Source organism: Pelodiscus sinensis, chromosome 23 (assembly GCF_049634645.1).
Source record: "Pelodiscus sinensis isolate JC-2024 chromosome 23, ASM4963464v1, whole genome shotgun sequence".
Lineage (NCBI taxonomy): Eukaryota > Metazoa > Chordata > Testudines > Trionychidae > Pelodiscus > Pelodiscus sinensis.
This window is the reverse complement of record NC_134733.1, coordinates 3,323,032-3,344,015: the sequence shown is the minus strand read 5'-3', so window position 1 is coordinate 3,344,015 and position 20,984 is coordinate 3,323,032. Positions and strand designations below refer to the sequence as shown.

The 20,984-nt window shown below is 46.9% G+C and overlaps 1 protein-coding gene across 18 annotated transcripts in view; it reads left to right on the top strand.

The window, feature by feature from the left end:
- EIF4G3 (eukaryotic translation initiation factor 4 gamma 3) overlaps window positions 1-20,984 on the top strand; it is a 324,364-nt gene that overhangs the window by 256,374 nt on the left and 47,006 nt on the right. For all 18 annotated transcript variants that reach the window (XR_012897363.1, XM_075906746.1, XM_075906736.1 and 15 more), the window contains 3 exons: window positions 8,072-8,204; window positions 9,023-9,117; window positions 12,255-12,348. Coding sequence is in view for 17 of the 18 variants with exons in the window: in XM_075906746.1 (XP_075762861.1) it covers window positions 8,072-8,204; window positions 9,023-9,117; window positions 12,255-12,348 (322 nt within the window). In the remaining variant the exon portion in view is untranslated. The remainder of the gene's footprint in view (window positions 1-8,071; window positions 8,205-9,022; window positions 9,118-12,254; window positions 12,349-20,984) is intronic.

Genomic DNA, 20,984 nt, shown 5'->3' with positions numbered 1-20,984 from the left:
GTCTTGGTAATGGGTGAGAAAGTTCAAATTCTTGTTAAGTCCTTGTTGGCAAGTGTCGAATTTTAACATGAATGACAGTTCAGAGGATTCCCTTTCTGAATCTTTTTTTCAGGAATCCTCTGAACTGTCATTCATGTTAAAATTCGACACTTGCCAACAAGGACTTAACAAGAATTTGAACTTTCTCACCCATTACCAAGACAGTTTCCCCAATTATCACCTGTAATACCATTAACTCACAAACATCCCACTCTCCCTACCTTTAATATCAGCAATTCACAGACACTTACCTTCCTTCCTCCCCCTTCCCACCCCCCCGCATCCCCCGTCTGTTCTGCAATGTGATTTGTCCTTTTCATATTTGTTCATTTTTTTAATTGTATCCTTTGGTATATATGGTTGTGACTACTTTCTTCCACTATTTGATCTGAGGAAGTGGGTCTGGCCCACGAAAGCTCATCATCTAATAAACCATCTTGTTAGTCTTTAAAGTGCTACATTGTCCTGCATTTTGCTTCAACTACCCCAGACTAACACGGCTACATTTCTATCACTGGATAAAAATGGTTATTTTTTAACAATAGAGTACTTACAGTACTTGGGATCCAGGGACCAGGTATGTTATACCTGAAGACTTATAATAAGGAAGGGCCTTATAACAAGGATGCACCTACTAACCACAAATTACCTTTAGAGCTGGCAACATCAGTAACTTGGTCCAAACCCATCTGAAACTTATTGAAGATGAGTCCTAGCGAAACTCAGAGATGCCTGTTTAGAATCCAGCTAAAATCTAGCCGGATGAAGTTTAATTCATAACCTGGGTTTTAACCCTGTTACAGTGTTTAATTCAGGTGATCTGCACTGAATATTCTTGCTAAATCAAGAAACAATCATGGTGTATTTGTATCCCTTGGTCCATTGTTGGTTCTTTTGTGTTTTGAAGTAGATGAACCTATGCAGTATAGGGGTCTAGCGTCAATCACCTAATTTTTTCTTGTGCATAAAGGTTTCCCTTTTTTCCAAAGAGTTTCCATTTGGCTCATATTAGAGTCTTATAGCTTGGGGTAGCAATTCTCAAAGCAAGTTATACCAGCCCTGTTGATAACCTGTCTCATATTAGTATTGAGGCTTGGATTAACTGGCAAAGCACAGTCTTCTGGAAAAATACAGCCTATTAATGCTGTTTTCAATCAGTTGTTTTCATTGTCTATCCAGTGATATGCCCCGTTCCCCACCTGGAGTGGCAAGGGGACCAAGTGGATATTTTTGCTCCCTGTGGTCCTGCTCTCACGTCTGGGTCACTAGGGCCTAATGGTCTACTTCAGTGTATGCTGTCTGTCTTTAGGGCAGCACAGCCCAATGGCCAGAGTCAATCACAGCGGCCCTTGCCTTCAGAGCAGCGTGACCCGATGGCCAGAGTCAATCACAGCGGCCCTTTCTTGCAGAGCAGCATGTCCGGATAGTCATAGTCCGTCACAGTAGCATTTTCCCCTGGACCTCAGCCTAGGACCCTAACTGTGGAGATGTGGCCCACCATAGGTTCAGTGGGGAATCTGACCAGAACATACTGACTCTCTCTCCCTTTCTGGGTCACTTCCACTTGAGGCTGCTGTACATAAGTTGTTGGTGTCACTGGGCCCCTCCGTGAAGCAGACTCTCTGGTTCTTGCTGATCTATGGGCTTTGTGGGCAGACAGGGCTTCCCAGCTGAGGTATCAACGGTTCTTCTGCAGGAGCCTCCGCCAAAGGTCCTTCTTCTTCAGATGTCTCCTCCGAATGAGCTTAGTTACTGCCTTTTATGTCTGGTCCCCAGTTGGAGCACGTCTAGCAGGGCTGTAGGGGCATGGCCTCCTCCACCCAAAGAGTGGAATTCACTATCTCAGTAACAGTGCAGGGCTGATGTGCTCTGTCACGAGGTGTATCAAGGCTGTTCCCCAGTCTGGCACTTCAAGTGCAGAAGGCAAGAGCCTGCAAGAGACCTTAAACATAGCCTCCCAATAAAGGCTTGTGTTAATTAACGCTCCCCAAAGTCACAACTACCCTGACTTTGGGTGGTACACTGCTACCACCCAAATGCAAAAAACCCCTCAAACAAACAAACACCTTTGAAAGCCTGGAAGACGCACTTGGGAATTTCATTTTTTTAAGCCAACCCCAAACTCTTTGACCCTTGCGAAAAGGTGATTGCTAACAGGGAGTTTAGAGAGGGAGTTCTCCAGGTGAAGGAGAAGCAGATACAGGACTCTTGAGGGAAGTGTGTGTTGTTGTTGGGGCTTTCTTACTGTGTGCTGAGCTTGTGTTTGTTGGTGTGTGGTGGTGAGTTTTTTTTTTCCCCCCTTCTCTGTTTTTGAGTGAAGCTTTAGAGAGGGAGTTCTCCAGGTAGAGGAGAAGCAGATACAGGACTCTTGAGGGAAGTGTGTGTTGTTGTTGGGGCTTTCTTACTGTGTGCTGAGCTTGTGTTTGTTGGTGTGTGGTGGTGAGTTTTTTTTTTCCCCCCTTCTCTGTTTTTGAGTGAAGCTTTAGAGAGGGAGTTCTCCAGGTAGAGGAGAAGCAGATACAGGACTCTTGAGGGAAGTGTGTGTTGTGTTTGGGGCTTTCTTGCTGTGTGCTGAGCTTGTGTTTGTGAGTGAGGGTTGGTGTGTGTTCTTTTTTTGTTTTTGTTTTTTTTTTTCCCCTGTGTTTGTGAGTGAGGCTTCCCCCCCCCTTCCCTTTGCCCTCCCCCTCCCCTTGATGGAGTTTGTGCTGTGATTGGTAGGTGCTGTGATTGGCAGGTGGAAACTGTTGGCTTCTAATTAAAGTTTGAATTCTAGAAGCCTCTGCTGATTGGCTGAGCATTGGTAGAGGGAGGGACTTTCAGGCACTCCAGGGCTTTATAAGGCAGTGGGCAAGCGACCAAGGAGCTTGCGAATAGGTGAGTGCTAACAGGGAGTTTAGAGAGGGAGTTGGGAAGGGCGTGAGGTTCTCTTGCCTTTCTTTTCAAATCCCTTCTCCAGAACAGCACCGATGGATGGTGATGGGTCTGCTGCTGTTACCTGCACAGTGTGTGCCATGTTTGTCTTCCTCCCAGAAGACAGAACAGATTTCATCTGCACAAAGTGCAAGCTGGTTGACATTTTGGAAGAAAAAATTAGAGGACTGGAGGCCCAAGTGTCAACCCTACGCTCGATCAGAGAGGATGAACACTTCCTCGATAGAAGGCAGCGTTTAATCCTTCAAGCATGGCAGGCAAAGGAGCCAGAGAGGGCAGCACATGACCAAGAAGAGAACTGGCAGCATGTAACTTCTAGAAGGGGAAAAAGGCCAACACGGGAATCCCCCAATGCTATAGAGGTAAGTAATCGCTTTCAAGCTCTCTCCACAGGCTCTGCAGTGCTGAAAGCTTTGGAAGGGACCTCACAAGGAAGAAACCAGAAGGGAACACCATCTACTGGAAGGCATGGGATGCGTAGTCCTAGAGATGGGGGTTCCACGGCCACCACCCCCAAAAGAAAACGACGGGTGGTGGTGGTCGGGGACTCCTTCCTAAGAGGGACTGAGCCATCCCTCTGCCGTCCGGACCTGGAATCTTGAGAGGTGTGCTGCTTACCGGGAGCTCACATTCAGGATGTCACTGAGAGGCTTACCAAGCTGATCAAACCTTCGGATCACTACCCCTTCCTGCTTCTCCACGTGGAAACTAATGATACGGCCAAGAATGACCTTGAGCGGGTTACTTTGGATTATGTAGCTCTGGGAAGAAGGATCCAAGAATTCGGAGCGCAAGTGGTGTTCTCCTCTATCCTCCCTGTTGAAGGGAAAGGACTGGGCAGGGATCGTCGAATTGAGGACGTAAATGTATGGTTGCGCAGGTGGTGTCGCAGAGAGGGCTTTGGTTTCTTCAACCATGGGACTCTGTTCTGGGCACAAGGATTGTTAGGAAGAGATGGGATCCACCTAACGAAGAGAGGAAGGAGCATCTTCGCGGGCAGGCTTGCAAACCTAGTGAGGAGGGCTTTAAACTAGGTTCGTTGGGGGACGGTGACCAAAACCCTGAGGGAAATGGGAAAGTCGGATACTGGGAAGAAATGCAGAGAGGAAGGAGCAAGAAAGGAGGACCCCTGTTTTGAATGGAGAAGATACGGCAATCAACTGGTTACCTGAAGTGTTTGTACACTAATGCGAGAAGCCTGGGCAACAAACAGGAAGACCTGGATGCCCTGGCCCAGTCCAAGAAATATGATATAATTGGGATAACAGAGACTTGGTGGGATGACTCGCATGACTGGAGCGCTGTCATGGAAGGATATAGACTGTTCAGGAAGAACAGGCAGGGGAGAAAAGGAGGAGGAGTTGCACTATATGTAAGAGAGCACTATGATTGCTCTGAACTCCAGTATAAAGAGGGAGAAAAACCTGTTGAGAGTCTATGGGTTAAGTTTAAAGGAGCAAACAACAGCAGTGATGTTGTGGTTGGTGTTTGCTACAGGCCACCGAATCAGGTGGATGAGGTAGATGAGGCTTTCTTCGAACAACTGAGCGAAGCTTCCAGATCTCAGGCCCTGGTTCTTGTGGGGGACTTTAATCACCCTGACATCTGTTGGGAAACCAATACAGCAGTACACAGGCAATCCAGGAAGTTTTTGGAGAATGTTGGGGATAACTTCTTGACACAAGTGCCGAAGGATCCGACCAGGGGCCGTGCGCAGCTTGACCTTCTGCTCACAAACAGGGAGGAACTAATAGGGGAAGTGGAGGTGGGTGACAGCCTGAGAAGCAGTGATCACGAGATGGTAGATTTCAGGATCCTGACCAAAGGAAGAAAAGAGAGTAGTAAAATACACACCTTGCACTTCAAAAAACCAGATTTTTACTCCCTCAGAGATCTGATGGGCAGAATCCCCTGGGATGCTAACATGAAGGGGAAAGGAGTCCTACACAGCTGGCAGTATTTTAAAGAAGCCTTATTGAAGGCATAGAAAGAAACCATCCCGATGCGTAGCAAGAGAGGTAAACATGGTAGGAGACCGGATTGGCTTACAGGGGAAATCCTTGGTGAACTTAAGCACAAAAAGGAAGCTTACAAAAAGTGGAAACTTGGACAAATGACCAGGGAGGGGTTTAAATGTATAGCTCGAGAATGCCGGGGGGTTATCAGGAAGGCGAAAGAGCAAATGGAATTGCGACTGGCTAACGATGTGAAGGATAACAAGAAAGGTTTCTACAGGCATGTTAACAAGAAGAGGGTGATCAGAGAGGGTGTGCAGCCCCTACTGGATAAAGGAGATAACCTAGTGACAGATGATGTGGGGAAAGCTGAAGTACTCAATGCTTTCTTTGCCTCTGTATTCATGGACAAGGTGGGCTCCTGGACTTCTGAGCTAAGTGACGCAAGATGGAATGAAGATGGACAGCCCTTGGTGGGTAAAGAACAGGTTAGGAACTATTTAGAAAAACTAAACGTACACAAATCCATGGGTCCGGACTTAATGCATCCAAGAGTACTGAAGGAGTTGGCAAATGTCATTGAGGAGCCTTTGGCTATTATCTTTGAAAAGTCATGGAGATTGGGAGAAATCCCGGATGATTGGAAAAAGGCAAATGTAGTGCCCATCTTCAGAAAAGGGAAGAAGGACGATCCACTGAACTATAGTCTGGTCAGTCTTACCTCGGTTCCTGGAAAAATCATGGAAGGGATCCTTAAGGAATCCATTTTGAGGCACTTGGATGAGAGGAAAGTGATTAGGAATAGTCAGCATGTATTCACAAAGGGCAAGTCATGCCTGACCAATCTGATTAGCTTCTGTGATGAGGCAACTGGCTCAGTGGACATGGGAAAGTCAGTGGATATTATATACCTTGACTTTAGCAAGGCTTTTGATACTGTCTCCCACAATATTCTTGCCAGCAAGTTAAGGGAATGTGGATTGGATAAATGGATGGTAAGATGGATGGAAAGCTGGCTAGAAGGTTGGGCACAGCACGTAGTGATCAACGGCTCGATGTCAGGATGGCAGGTGGTTTCTAGCGGAGTGCCCCAAGATTTTGTTCTAGGACCAGTTTTGTTCAATATCTTTATTAATGACTTAGATGAGGGGATGGATTGCACCCTCAGCAAGTTTGCGGATGACACTAAGCTAGAGGGAGGGTAGATACACTTGAGGGCAGAGATAGGATCCAGAGTGACTTAGACAAATTGGAGGATTGGGCCACAAGAAATCTGATGAGGTTCAACAAGGACAAGTGTAGAATCCCAAGCATAGTTACAAGCTGCGGACCAACCAGTTAAGTAGTAGTTCTGCAGAAAAGGACCTGGGGGTTACAGTGGATGAGAAGCTGGATATGAGTCAATAGTGTGCCCTTGTAGCCAAGAAGGCTAATGACATATTAGGTTGCATTAAGAGGAGCATTGCCAGCAGATCCAGAGGTGTCATTATTCCCCTTTATTTGGCTTTGGAGAGGCCACATCTGGAGTATTGTGTCCAGTTCTGGGCCCCCCACTACAAAAAGGATGTGGTTGCATTGGAGAGGATCCAGCGGAGGGCAACGAAAATGATTAGGGGGCTGGAGCATATGACTTATGAGGAGAGGCTGAGGGAGTTGGGTCTGTTTAGTCTGTAGAAGCGAAGAGTGAGAGGGGATTTGATAGCAGCCTTCAGCTTCCTGAAGGGAGGTTCCAAAGAGGATGGAGAGAGGCTGTTCTCAGTAGTGACAGATGGCAGAACAAGGACCAATGGTCTCAAGTTGTGGTGAGAGAGGTCCAGGTTGGATATTAGGAAAAATTATTTCACTAGGAGGGTGGTGAAACACTGGAATTTGTTACCTAGGGAAGTAGTGGAGTCTCCATCCCTAGAGGTGTTTGAGTCTCGGCTTGACAAAGCCCTGGCCGGGTTGATTTAGTTGGAATTGGTCCTGCCTAGAGCAGGGGGCTGGACTTGATGACCTTCTGAGGTCTCTTCCAGTTCTATGATTCTATGGTTCTATGATTCTATGATCCTCCCTCAAGGGAGAGCCTGAAATCAAACTCTAACCTCTTAATAGCTCACTTCCTGTCTCAGGCACATGGACACAAGAATGAAACCCTAGTCTTAAAAAGGTGATTTTATTTACAAAACAAGCAAGATATATTTGGTAAAGCCTACTTGCTTACCAGGTGTTCCAGAGCAACCAAAAGGGTGGATTAAAAGCACAGAGAATTGCTTCCCTGGGATTCAGTTTCAGGTACAGTATACAGCAGGAGGAGCGATTCAGCACAGTGGAGTTTAACGAAACCAGAAAATATCCTGATCGCATCTAACTAAACATTCTCTGTTCACTTACATATCCATTGTTTCAAGGTTCAGTCCTTCTAGCTGAAAATTCCGTGCTTGATTCCCAAGGCTTACTTCATCTTTCCCCGAGCTCTTGCTCTGAACTCAAACAATGTCTGAAGCAGGCAGAACCTGTTCTATTTCAGATCTGTCAGGTCATGTGTATACTAGACCTGGAAGGTCAGCTTAAGGCACACAACTCCAGCTACATAAATGACATGGCTGGAGTCAACATACCTTAAGATAAGTTTGTCACCGTCTTCACAGTGGGAAGTTGGCAGCGGCAAATGCTCCCATCAACTTCCCTTACTCCTCATGACTATGAGGACTACTGGCGCTGACCGGGTGGTGGAGGAGAAGGATTCTGGCAGCAGAGAGAGACTGTGGCAGCTCTCCACTGATCGTCCCCCATTGCAGTGAAAGGCTCTGACGGGGCGAGCTTCTGGAGTCTTGCACTGCAGCATGTGGCTATACATGTTGTGCTTGCACTCTAGATGCTGCTGCAAATGTAGTCATAACGTTAAGGATGTGTCCGTACCACAGTGGAAACCCATCACTGGCTTGTGCCAGCTGATTTGGGCTCATGGAGTTGCTTAATTACATTGTAGATGTTTGGGCTCTACTTTGTAGATCGGTGGGCCCAATTCTTAATTTTAAATTTTCCATAGACCCTCCTCCTCCCCCTCCCCCTGTAGTACCCTTGTGGACCACCAGAGGTCCGCGGACCACAGATTGGGAACCACTGCCATAGAACTCATTTTAGGTTCTTGTGTTCTTTTATAGTGCAACTGGATATCCCGGAGAGCAGATCAAGGCCCCAAAACCATTGAGCAGATTCACAAAGAAGCAAAAATTGAAGAGCAAGAAGAGCAGAGAAAGGTCCAGCAACTCATGACTAAAGAGAAGAGAAGACCAGGTAACGAACCACACAAAGTAGCTCCCATTTCACTGTGGACACCTATCTCATCATATCAAAAAGGCACCAATCTGTTGAATTGTTGTCACGGATATGAGTGAGATTGGCAGATAAGGAAAATGTGAGGATACTTTCTCCCGAGTCCTGCAGTATCAAGCAATACCCACCTAATCAGAGAGGCTGGTGTCTCCTAAAACATAAGAACATAAGAACGGCCATACTGGGCAGACCAAAAGTCCATCTAGCCCAGTGTCCTGTCTGTCAGCGGTGGCCAATACCAGATGCCCCAGAGGGAGGGCTCACAACAGGTAATCCTCACACGATCCCTCCCCTGTCACCCATCTCCAGAGAAACAGAGGCTAGAGACACCTTTCCTACCCATCCTGGCTAGTAGCCATTGATGGACCTAACCTCCGTGAATCTATGTAGCTCTTTTTTTGAACCCTGTTAAAGCTCTAGCCTTCACCACATACTGTACTCCTCATCTCCAGGCCCACCCCAGAGCCATGGTTTAAATGGAGTGTAGACATTTTCATTTTATTTTCCAAAACCAAAAACTTAATTTAGTTGAGGACCCAGGCAATGCGTGATAGAGTTGTCTATGCATATTCTGTGCCTCTCTAATATTTAATCTAGAGTACATCTCCAGAATGCATGCCTAACATTTGCACTGCAGAGTTGTGCTGTGTTCACAGTAGGGCTGCATCATCTTTGACGTTCTCAGATCACATTTTAGAGTTAAGGTCTCTAAGCATTGGGTGTGTTTGGATCATCAGCAACAATTTTCAGCTGGTTTTAATTGACTTTATTTTTTGTAGGTGTCCAGAGGATAGATGAAGGTGGATGGAACACTGTTCAGGGGGCAAAGAACAGTCGTGTGCTTGACCCCACCAAATTCCTTAAAATCACCAAGGTAAGTATCAAAGGATAGTCACTTAATATTGACAAAGGTACTTGGATAATAGTTTGGGAATGTTTTCTTTGTTTGGGTCTATAGAGGGGATGGTTTGGTGCTCCACCATACTCAGTACATAGAGTCCTCAGTTTTGTCTCAGGCTGAATAGCAGGCTCCTTCTGTACTACAGCTTTCTAAAAATTGGATTTTGTATCTTTCTGTGTCTAGTCCAGTTGCTTTTTTTCTGACTACTATCCTGTCCACTCTTGGATCTTCCATAGAGACTCAGGAAGTTGCCTTGGGATGATTCTTCTATTTTTTTGTGATTCTCATTCAGCTGTTTGTATTCCCCTCCCACACCCTACACAGAAAAAGGGTCAGAGGGAAGTAGAAAGACACCTTCTTTCTCAGAGGGTGACAGGTTTTCCGCTTCATCCTCTCTCAGTTGGCAGTGCTTTAAAGAGCTGCCTGGGCAGGGAAGATTGAAGCATCAAGAGTCCTTGTGTAGGCAGAGTAGGAGAGATCTGAGCCCTGGTAGCTGGTTTCCATGTCCAGGGAAACTGGCCACCGCTCCCGCTGCTGCCACTCCTCGCTCTCTGAAACTGAACTCTTTGCGGAGAGGAGCGTTGCTTTCCCTCTACTTCAGTGGTCACCAACCAGTCAATCCGGATCTACTGATAGCCTCTGACAGGTAATCTCAACAGGTTTGGCCAAGAGCCATGGAGGGATGATAGGAGTTACTATCGAGAACTTTCTGGGTGTCTGGCTGGTGAGTCTTGCCCACATGCTCAGGGTTTAGCTGATCGCCATATTTGGGGTCGGGAAGGAATTTTCCTCCAGGTTGGCAGAGGCCCTGGAGGTTTTTCGCCTTCCTCTGTAGCATGGGGTACATATCACAGCTGGAGGATTCTCTGCATCTTGGGGCCTTCAAACTATTTGAAGGCTTCAATATCTGAGCTATAGGTGAGAGGATTATTCTAGGAGGGGTGGGTGAGATTCTGTGGCCTGCACTGTGCAGAGGGTCAGACTAGATGATCATAATGGTCCCTTCTGACCTTAAAGTCTATGAGTCTATGAAGTGCCGGCACTTCAGCTGCCCCTCCCCCTATGGCTGCACAGCTCCTGCCCTTTGCCTTGAAGCTGCCTCCCCACACTCCTGGGAGCCTCCTGCTTGCTGTGCAGGGCAGGAGAGAGAGAGGAGGGTGCTGATGTCGAGGTGCCCCCTCTCCCACTCTGTATCCTATCTCCACAGAGCAGAGAGGGGGCACAACAGGGCTTGGGATGGAGTTGGCTGCCTTTGGGAGCGGTGCAGGGCCAGGGCAGGGGTGCCTTAACCTCACTGCACCAGCACCCAGGAGCCACCTGAGGTAAGCAGTGCCCAGTCAGAGCCCACAGCCTGAAACCCTACCCCAGTCATGAAACCCTCCTGCACCTCAAGCCCCTGGCCCAGCCCCGAGAACCCCTGCATCCAAATACCATCCCAGGGCCTGCCCCTAAAACACCCTCTAGTACCCCAACTGCCTGCCCCAAGCTCAGCTCAGAGCCCCTCTCACACTCCAGATCCCTTAATGAAAGACCAGAGCCTGCCCCCAAACCCGCTGCCCCAGCCTGGTGAAGGGGAGGGAGGGAAGACGGAGTGAGCAGGGGAGGGGCCTCCGAAAAGGGGCACAAAGGAGGCGGGGCAGGGTATTTGGGTTTGAGGTAGATCTCGGATTGCACTTATATTGAAAAAGTGATCTCATTCTTAAAAAGGTTGGAGACCCCTGTTTGCTGCTCCTGCACTCCCCAGCCAGAGTGAGGAATGCAACAAACTGGGCATTTTCCCCTCGCTCCATGACAAAGGGGAACAGCCAGCAATGTTCCCATACAAATCGGAGGAAGCTCCGCCCCCCTTTGCTCTCCCTAAAAGGTGCCTGAAGAGCAGGAGGTTTGGTGTCAGCACCAAGAGCCTTGAGGATGTGTGGTTTGAAATAAGCAATAAACACTCCCTTTGGATTTGTAGATTTCTGGGTACAATCAGGAGGCCCATACCAGCCTTTCACCTTCCTATAGACAGTAATACAGCAAAATTTGCCCCAACCACCATGGGAGCCTCTGCTTTGTGGTATTCTTACCACCAAAGTGGGATGTCTTGTTACTTGTAATCTCAGTGGCAGATTAAGTGTATTGTCCTGCCCTGGAGCACTGTGCTCAAACGGTCTTGGGAACAGCTTTTGGATTTCTAGCCAAAGAAAGGGAACTTGGTCCTTCACATTAGTAGGATGATTTCTTTATTTTGCCCAAATCGGTGCCACCCTACTGCATTTTCCTTTAGAGCTTGGCTAGTAAAAGGCCTATAAAGTGGGACCATACCAGAATAAAATGTTTTCTGCAGATCAAGTACTTTGTTTTTCATCATACGTCAGGCTTCCAAAGCCCTGTGCGGTGAGGCAGGCTTACTCTGCTAATAGTCAAGCTTACAACTTACAGCTCAGACAAGAAAAGCTCTCCTACTATGGGTAGCGCACCCACAACTATCTCCATGGTCAAAAAGAAACAGGCTGTTCCAAGGAGATCTGCAGGGTCACAACCGTAGCTAATATGTCAGTTTGTTGATCAAAACAAAACTGATTTCCTGTTCTTGTAAGACTCATTTCCTGTTCCTTTGCCATCCAGATCCTGTGAACCTTTTCTTTCCATTCCGTGCTCTTTTCTCATCTTTGCGCCTTACAAATTCCCAGCAGTGCCAGCATTGGCAGATTACATAGTGAGTGGAAATCATGTATTCATGAAACAGACTGGTCTGCTCCCACACTCTCAGTGCATCAATCCTGTATTCTCTTCAAAACTAATGTTAAGATTTTTTTATCTTATTGATACGAAGTTCATAGATGTTTTACACTTAGTCTGGGGAGAGGAGAGGAACTTTCCCACATATGTTTTATGCTTGCACACTGAAAGTATCTATTTGGGGTGTGCTTAGACTCCCTCTCTACCTTTTAGAGGTTGAGTTTTGATCTCCAAGAATTGGCTAGAAATGTGTGTCTGTGCTTTCAAGGGGTGTTATAAATGGTAATAGAAGTAGTAAGACTTATATGAAAAGATCCATTTACTGATAAGGAGCAACATTTTCCTATTTGTGAGAACTTGTTCATCTGTGTTGATGTGTATTGCAGTCCACAATAGATGAGAAGATTCAGCTTGTGCCTAAAGCCCAGTTGGGCAGCTGGGGGAAGGGTAGCAGTGGTGGAGCAAAAGCAAGTGAGATTGGTAAGTTTCATCTTTGTTTCTATGCTGTCTTGTGGGGGACGGGGGGTTCAAATTTGGGGTAATTGTACAAGAAGGGTTCCTGAGATACAGCCCCTCCCCACCAAAATATGATTTATAAAATCACCTGGTATTTCTCATGTTTTTCTGTCACATACCTGCAGCTTAGGCAATGGCTCAGAGCCTCCCTAAACTGATACCACCTGCTCAGAATTTATCTCCGATGGTGAATGACATCCACCAATATTTTAAGTTGCTCTAAAATACACAAGAGGACTTCGATTTTACTTTCTAGGTGCTATCAACGTAACTACCAGGAATTCAGTTGGGGGGGAGGTGAAAGAGTCCAATGAGCAGTTAGGAAAATGTGATAATGCTCCTCAACTTCTTGAAGAGAGACTGAGGGTACATCTACACAGCAGTGTTATCTTGGAATAACTGACGTTATTCCAAAATAACATAGTCCACGTCTACACTACAAGGAGTTGTTTTGACATAATGTTGAAATAATGTCCAGCTGCAGGACTTCGACTCCTGTACCTCTCATTTCAGAAGGAGTAAGGGAAGTCTAAGGAAGAGTGTTAGGGACTTCCTGCTGTGCAGACAGCGCCAAAAGCAAATTAAGCTATTTCGACTTCAGCTACTCAGTTGACGTAGCTGAAGTTGCTTAGCTTATTTCGGCTTTAGCCCTGCACTGAGTGTGCTCAAAGGACAGCAAGTTGAGGAGTCAGAATCACTGGGGATATGTCTGCACTGCAATGTAAGCCCAGGGTCAGTAGAGCTCAAGTTAGTGGACCATGCGATTGTTAACTTACAACTTCAGGGCTCTGCACTCTTATGTGAAGCCAGGTTAGGTACGGTTGAATCCTGCATCTCAATGTGGGGCTCCAGCATCTCCATGGGATTGTGTGGATCCCAGTGCAATAACCTATATTTCAAATTTCCTAGCACTCTCCCAAAAAGTGGCATTTTGTTAATGGTGTACTGTGGCATCTAGAGAACAAAGAAAATTCTGTAAGTGATTGTGGTGTAATTTTGATGGACTCTCCACTGGGGATGATCCACTGGGGTTGTGTCTACGCTTGCAGCCTCGGTCCTGGTTTGACTCAGGCTTGGACCTTCTACCTCTGAGACTCTGGGTTAGTACAGTTTTTGCGTGGACAAAAAGAGGATTAGGCTTGAGCCTGAATTCAAATCTGGGGCTTACATTGCAGTGTAGATGTACCCTGAGTAAAAATACATAGGTCTCTTAAAATGAACTGCTCGTAGGTTTTCTGATTCTTACAGTTTTTTAAAATGCAGAACTGATGGATATGAAGCTCCAAAGCAGGAAGGGAAAATGTGGGGGATATTTGAGCAGTAAGAATGTGAGGGGTTAGGAGGATATAAGATGGAGACTCTACACCTTTGCCAACTTACCTCCTTGGGGCTGTGCTATGGCACAGCTCTCAAGGAGCCAACACACTTCTAGACAATAACTTATTAGTGTAAGAGTTTGTTCAAATGCTGTGTTTTTGAAGACCCACTTTGATGACTAGGACCTGAACAAAGAATTGGGTATCTGAAGAAGTAGTCAGTGAGGGATCGTCCTCAAAGAGAGATCAAAAGAAACTGACAGATCAGAACCTTAAAAAAGGAAAGTTAGGCACATTACTTTCCGATGACATACTTGGAGGAAGGGTAGTCAGATTCTCTGACATTGGATGATGTGCTGCCACCACCCCCATGCAAAACTTTAAAAAAAAACACTTTGAGAAAGTTAAAGTGTATAGCGGGTACATAAATCAGCACAGAAGAGTTCAACCAAACCAAAAATTACAGAAAATAACCTATCTAAACACTCCCTGTTCATTTACATATCTCTTGTTCCAAGGTTCAGTCCTTTTCTTTGGTATAGATATTGCTGGAAAATCCATGCTTTGCTCCTGGTTAACTCCTCTCTCCCGGCTCTTGCTCTGCTCTCACAAAAGATTGAAGCAGGCAGAACCTGTTTCAGTTCATACCTCACACTCCCTTCTCATTGGCTCTCATGGCTCCCTGCAGACACTTCCTGGAGATTCTCTGGGTTAAACCCTTTACAGGCAATTTAGCTAAATGAATGGCTGGGATGTCTAGAAAAGGGTAGTACCCCTCCCATCCATCACAGCAGTACATGGCACAGGCACAGAGCGCTGAGATAGGATGGGGAGCTGAGAAAGGGCTTGCTTGGCAGATGGCCCGGACCCACAATCTGAGAACATCTTTTTGAGCCTGTTCTCACCTCTCCAAGCTTCCTTTCCTGCAAATGGAGCCTATGCCCTGCACCTGTATTTGGGGTAGGGACTTTGTATCTACACTCTCCTGCTCCTTCTGCCCTCCAGCTGGTCTAGACAGAATTCAAAGCCACATTACCTGCCCGGGAGCCCTCCATGCTTTCAGGCAGACAGGCAAAGAGGGTGGAATGACTGTGGGAGAGACAATGTTGCAGATTTAGAGCTGTTCAGAGCAGTGGTGAGAGCATGATTATTGAGGGACAATGTGTGGAGTGTTGAAGAGTGGAGGGCAGCAGAGATATGCTGTGGGGGGTATTCATGTCTTTTAGCATTGTCTCCTAAAAATTGCCCATAACCATGCTTCCTCGTGTCTGCTCCCTTCTGTAAGAAATGTCCCTATTGTCTCCCTACTAGCCCTTGCACTAGTCCTGCATTAGCTCCTACATAAGCCACCAGCATTACTGACTATTGACAGCCCCAGGTTGCTCTGTGGGGTAGCATGAACCTCTTTGTAGTTCCTGGCTTGCAGAGGTTTGCGTGTGGCCACTCTGCACATTCTTGAGGGAGCAAGGCACCCCTAGGAAATCTTAACTGTGGTAAAAAGTTTTGGACGTGTAATAGATATTGCAGCATCTGGGCGAAAGTTCAGACTGTGTAAAAGGTCTGCCAGAGAAAAAAGCATGGCTAAATCTAAAAGAGAATTCCAAGTATGCATTGGAGTATACCTTTGTACTTAATTCTGCCAGAAGTTAGGAGTGGACATTCTTAAAAGTGTACAGATCCACTACAAATTTGAAAGAGGATTGTCAGTTTGTTCTTTCAGTGATGATCTTTATTGTATTCCATCGAGCATTATACACATGCACCATGCATCTTCAGCTGGATCATTTGAAATTAGTAGCGTCCATTGGTCCACGCCTGTGCCCTTGCTCTGCCTCATGGTTTTGTTCAAGGCGATAATGGAAGAAGCAGACTGAGCATGCCCTCAGTTCTTCTCACTGCTGCATGGTCCAGGTTGGAGCTTCTATTCTCCTCTTGTCTCTGTGACACACTTAAAAAAATTAGCATTGTACATACTTAATATTTCAAAGGACTTTGGGATGCCATTTTTGCCACACACACACACCCCGTCCCACCAGCACTTATACCCACCCCAGCATGCACACCTGGCTACTGAGTAGTGCCCTAGATGCCAGGATTCAAGGTCTGTGCATCCTGCCCATGCTTGTTCTTGGACAGCAAGGCGCACCAACACTGCATTTACTGCTAGAGAGAAGCACACAGTTCATGCAGGTGCAGTATGTGCCTCGCCTTCCCAAGTCCTACCAGAAAGACCAATCTCTCTGCCTCCAGAAACACCTCATAGAGGTCACCAGGACACTAGTCGAACCCAGGCAAGAGAACGCCCCTTGTAGAGCAGCCTGAGAAATCCGGTAGTGCACCTCATACCACGGAGATCAAGGCCAGTACTGCCAGTACTAGTACCATACTCCATGCCTCTGTTCAGGCAGCTCTCAAGTTGTGGGACTTGTGTGCACAGCATGCCATTCATCTCATGGCCTCACCCTCCAGGGCCAGGAATGCACTAGCAGATCTCCTCAGCAGATCCTTTTCATGTCACCACAAGTGGTTACTTTGCTCAGAAGCGATCAGCACAGTCTTCCAGAGGTATTCACAGCCCAACTGAACAGAAACTGACACCATTTCTGCTCCAGCCATGGGCTTGACAGGGGCTCTCTGTCCAATGCCATCTTGCTCCTGTGCTCGGGGGCACTGCTGTACACCTTCCTGTGAGAACCACCGGTATACAAGATCCCTTTGAAAATCAAGTGGGACAGGACAGAGGAGATCGTCATAGCCCTAGCGTGGCTACAACAACACTGGTTTAGCGCCCTGCTAGAGCTCTTATGGATGAATGTGGATGAATGGGTCTTTTTGGTGCAAGTTTAGGAATTTTTGATGGGTAGCAGGAAGCCCTCCAGCAGGGCAACATACCTGGCCAAATGGAAATATTTTGATCTCTGGACAAGGAATGGAATCTGTCCCTGGGTGGACCTCACTGCAGTCCATACCCAACTATCTTTTACATCTCAAACACCAAGGGCTGGCCTCTCATCAGTTAGAGTCCACCTGGTGGCCAGCTCAGCCGTTCACCCTCCTATTCAAGATAGATCAGTCTTCTCCCATGACATGACAGTCAGGTTCCTAAAAGGTCTGGAGTGTCTTTCTCCCCAGATTCAATACCTGGTCCCACCTTAGAACCCGAATCTGGTACTATCAAGACTCTCAAGTCCCCACTTCAAGCCATTAGCCTTGTGTTCACTGCTATCTCTCTCTTGGAAGGTCTCTTTTCTGGTGGTGATCACCTTGGCCCGCAGTCTCCAAGATTGGAGTGCAGATGTCAAAACCCCCCTACATGGTTTTCTTCAAAGACAAGGTCCAGGTGCACACCTCTCTTCCCCCCTCCACCTTCTTGCCAAAAGTGGTGTCACAATTCCATCACACCAAGGATGTATTCCCAAAACCCCACACATACAATGGGGAATGTACGCTTCATACCCTGGATGTTTAACAATCCCCAGCCTTCAGTGCTGAAAAAACAATGCCCTTCCACAAATCCACACAGGCCTTTCTTGCAGTGGTGGCCAGGATGGAAGGACAACCTGTCTTCTCTCAACCAATTTCCTTATGCCTGCTTCAGATTCTGTTATGAGCAAGCATAGGTATCACCTCTGGCCATTTTCATTGCCCATTCTACCAGAGTGCAGGCCTCTTCAGTGGCCTTAACATGGGTGCTGATCCAGTATATCTGCAGAGCAGCTACCAAGTCTTTCATCCGTTCCTTCATATTCTAATATGCCATTACCTAGCAGGCCCAAGACAGTTGCTTTTTGTTGCTCTTTTCTGGACCTTCTCCAATTTGCCCACATCTTTCCTCAAATTTGTGGTGCACAGAACTGGACGCAGTACTCCAGTTGAGCCCTAATTAGCACAGAGTGGAACGGAAGAATGACTTCTCATGTCTTGCACACAACACTCCTGTTAGTGTCTCCCAGAATTATGGTTGTTGTTTTTTTTTTTTTTTTTTTGCAGCAGTGTCACACTGTTGACTCATATTTAGTTTATGGTTCTCCTTAGGTACCTTCCCATTCAGCAACGGGATTGTTCCGTCTCCTCTTTGGGCATCCTCAAGTAGATATTCTGTTACTGCCAGAACAGGCGCAGTACCTTTCAGCATCTCCAGAGGCCCCTATGTTTTCAATTCCCTTTTTACCTCCAGATGACTACCACCAGTCCCAGAACCTTTTGCGAAGGCTGGCTGAGGGCGTTCTCCACATTCCGTTGAAGCAGGCACAGAACAAAGGTTCTTGACATTTTTAACCATTTGCGTGCCTCAGTACTGACTAGAGTGACCCTGTCATTCAGTGATGCCATTCCTTTGTTAACATAGACTGTCTGGCACACACTAGCCACTTGTGCATCTCCCTCCAAGGGGAGAGAAGAGGTACTATGTATTGGAGAATGGGTGCAAAATTCTCTCACCCTCCCTCCATAGTTTCCTTGTGATACAAGCAGCCAAGCAACTGCACCCACAGTCCACTCCAGCAGACAGTGAGTAGCTGAACCTTCTGGGCCACAAAGTCTTCTCAGCGCCATCAGTTCCGGATTTCCAGTTACCGGGCCCTATTTGCTACATACAACTTAGAGCAAGTTGGCAGCTTTTGTAGACAAACTGCATTATCATGTCGGCTCTCAGGCTGTGTAGGAGGACAAACTAGTTACAAGAACCACACTCCAGGATTTGGTGGACACCACTTCGCACATAATGGCTATGGGAATTGTCATGAGGGTGGAATTATAGCTACATTCATCTGGTTTCCCATAGGAAATACCGAATACTATAGAGAACCTCCTTTCTGATAATCTCATTTTTTCAATCAGATGCCCAATGATTCCTTCCACTCCCTCAGGGATTCCAGAGCCATTCTACAGTTGTTGGGTGTTTAGACACCAGCACCCAAGTGCAAATTCTACTGCAAACACAATGAGTTAGAACTCATCAACTCTTCTGTCAACACCCCTCTAAAGCCTCCTTGCAAACAACAGATCCAATGGCCTCATCCTCGTGCTCGGTCTTCTAAAACGTGGTATTTGGATGCACCTAGAGAGTTGCAATCACTTTGCCTCCCACTGTACCTAACCCCCTCCCTTAAGGGCATGCTTAGCACTCTTCTTTACCAGCTTGGGGTGCAATGACAGACAAGTGTCATTATAATCAAATTCATGGTGCTATTTCATTCACGCCCCAACCCCACCTGAGGGATGACTTGTGACAATATCCTCACCCTACAGGTGGACTCTCTTCGTCACCGGGGAGCAGTAGAACTCATTCCAATGACTTACCAGGGTGTAAGGTTCTATTTCAGATGTTTCCTTGTATGCAACAATCAGGGTTGATGGAGATCAATCTTGGACCTGTGTCATCTCAGTTGATTCATTGGCAAGCCCAAGTTTTGTATGGTCACCCTAGCAGCTGTTACACCCTCATGGAAAAAGGCATGTGGTTTAAGATCCTCAGTAGGCAGGATACCTGTTTCATGAAGACACCCATCCAACCCACAGAAGTTGCCTCAGATTCACATTAGGTCATCCCCACAGTATCTTACCATTTGGATTCACCTCTGCTCCATGAGTCTTCAGCAAATTTTTCTCTGTTGTGGTGGCCCATCTCCAATATCAGGGAGTCCTTATAGTCCCGTACCTCAGTGGCTGGCAGCTTGTAGCATAATCCAAAATGAAGGATCAAGCCTCAGTTCTGTTCAGACTCCTCTCCTCCCTGAGAGTGAGCATAATGTTGAAAAATGAACTTTGGATCCCGCAGTCAGTAGAATTCATAGGGGCCCACACCAATGTGATCTCAACACAAGCCTACCTACCAAGGAAGGGACTAATTCCAACAGTTGTTTGCTAAGATGGTCAAAAGGCCTTTTGTTGTGGTCCACACTTGCCTTTCTCTCCTTAGCCACATGGTGGCTTGCATATATGTTACCACCTTCATGCATCTCCATCTTTGCTGCCTGCAGCCGTGGTTCCAAAGGATCTCTTCTCCCTTGCTACATACCATGAATCTCCTGTTGACAGTTCTCCCAGAAGCACTCCCCTCTCTCCACTTCTGGTCAGACCCACATCTGGTTTGCACCAGGATACCATTCCTCCTGTCCTTCCCAAGTACCATGATCAGCACTGACACATCACTCGCCAGATGGGGCACCCCACGTGGGGACTTGGGCTGCTTGGGAATCCAGCATGCAGGTCAATATTCTGGAACTTCAGGTGCTACAGAGGATGTGCCGTGCATTTTGCTCATCCATTCACTCCCTTATGTTCTTATCACGATAGACAACACCATCATTGATTACATCAACAAAGGGGCATGTGCTTTGTGCGGAAGCAGTTTGTTTATGGGATTGGCGGTGCATTGCCCACAAGAGCCTGTCGTCAGCTGCCTATCTCTGGGGGACTCAGTACTAAGGATATTAATGGGTAACCGGTTAAATGATTAACCAGTACCTGGGAGTAGCCCCCTCCCCGCGGTGCTGGTTCCCAGTGCGGGGCTACTGATGGGACTGGGAGCAGCCACTCTAGCTCTGCCCTAGCAGACAGGAGGACTGCTCCAGCTCCATTGGAGCGACCTCCCCGCCCAACCCCCCTTAATCAGTTAAATGTAGTGTTAGTGCTGCGTTTAACCATTTAACCAATTAAATAGGATTTTACATCTCTACTCAGAACATGATTGCAGACTTTCTGAGCGGGAAATTGAGGGTCAGCCAGAAGTGTGATATGTCACCATAGACCGTGACGTTTTCTCCCAATGGGGGTGTCCAACTACCATTCTCTTTGCCTTCCACGTCAACCACAAATGCATTAGGTACTGCTGCAGAGTGAGCTTGGCACCCATTCCCAAGGTTATGCTCTTATCACTTGCTTTGGAAACCAGACCAATTACACCTTTATCCCTCCTGCTTCTGCTGTGTGTCCCCCACAAGGTCACATGGGAGAGGACCACAGTTATTCTAATTGCCCCAGTTTGCCCTGGCCATTTCTGGTTTCACCTTTTTTTTCTGCATGTCATTGTGTCCCCCATTTCCATTGCCAACATTCCTGGAGCTGCACACTCAACAAAGTGTCAAGATTAGGCATCCCTATCCACAGGCTCTCTACCGCCAAGCTTGCTTTTAGGGTTGCATCTTCACTAGACGGGACAGTTCTCAGGAGGACCAGACATCCTTTAGAATAGCAGGAGAGAGTCCACACGGCGTTTCTATTCAGCTTCAGTTCCTGTTCCCTTCTGTTGAATTATCTTCTATCCCTGAAAGTGTCAGGACT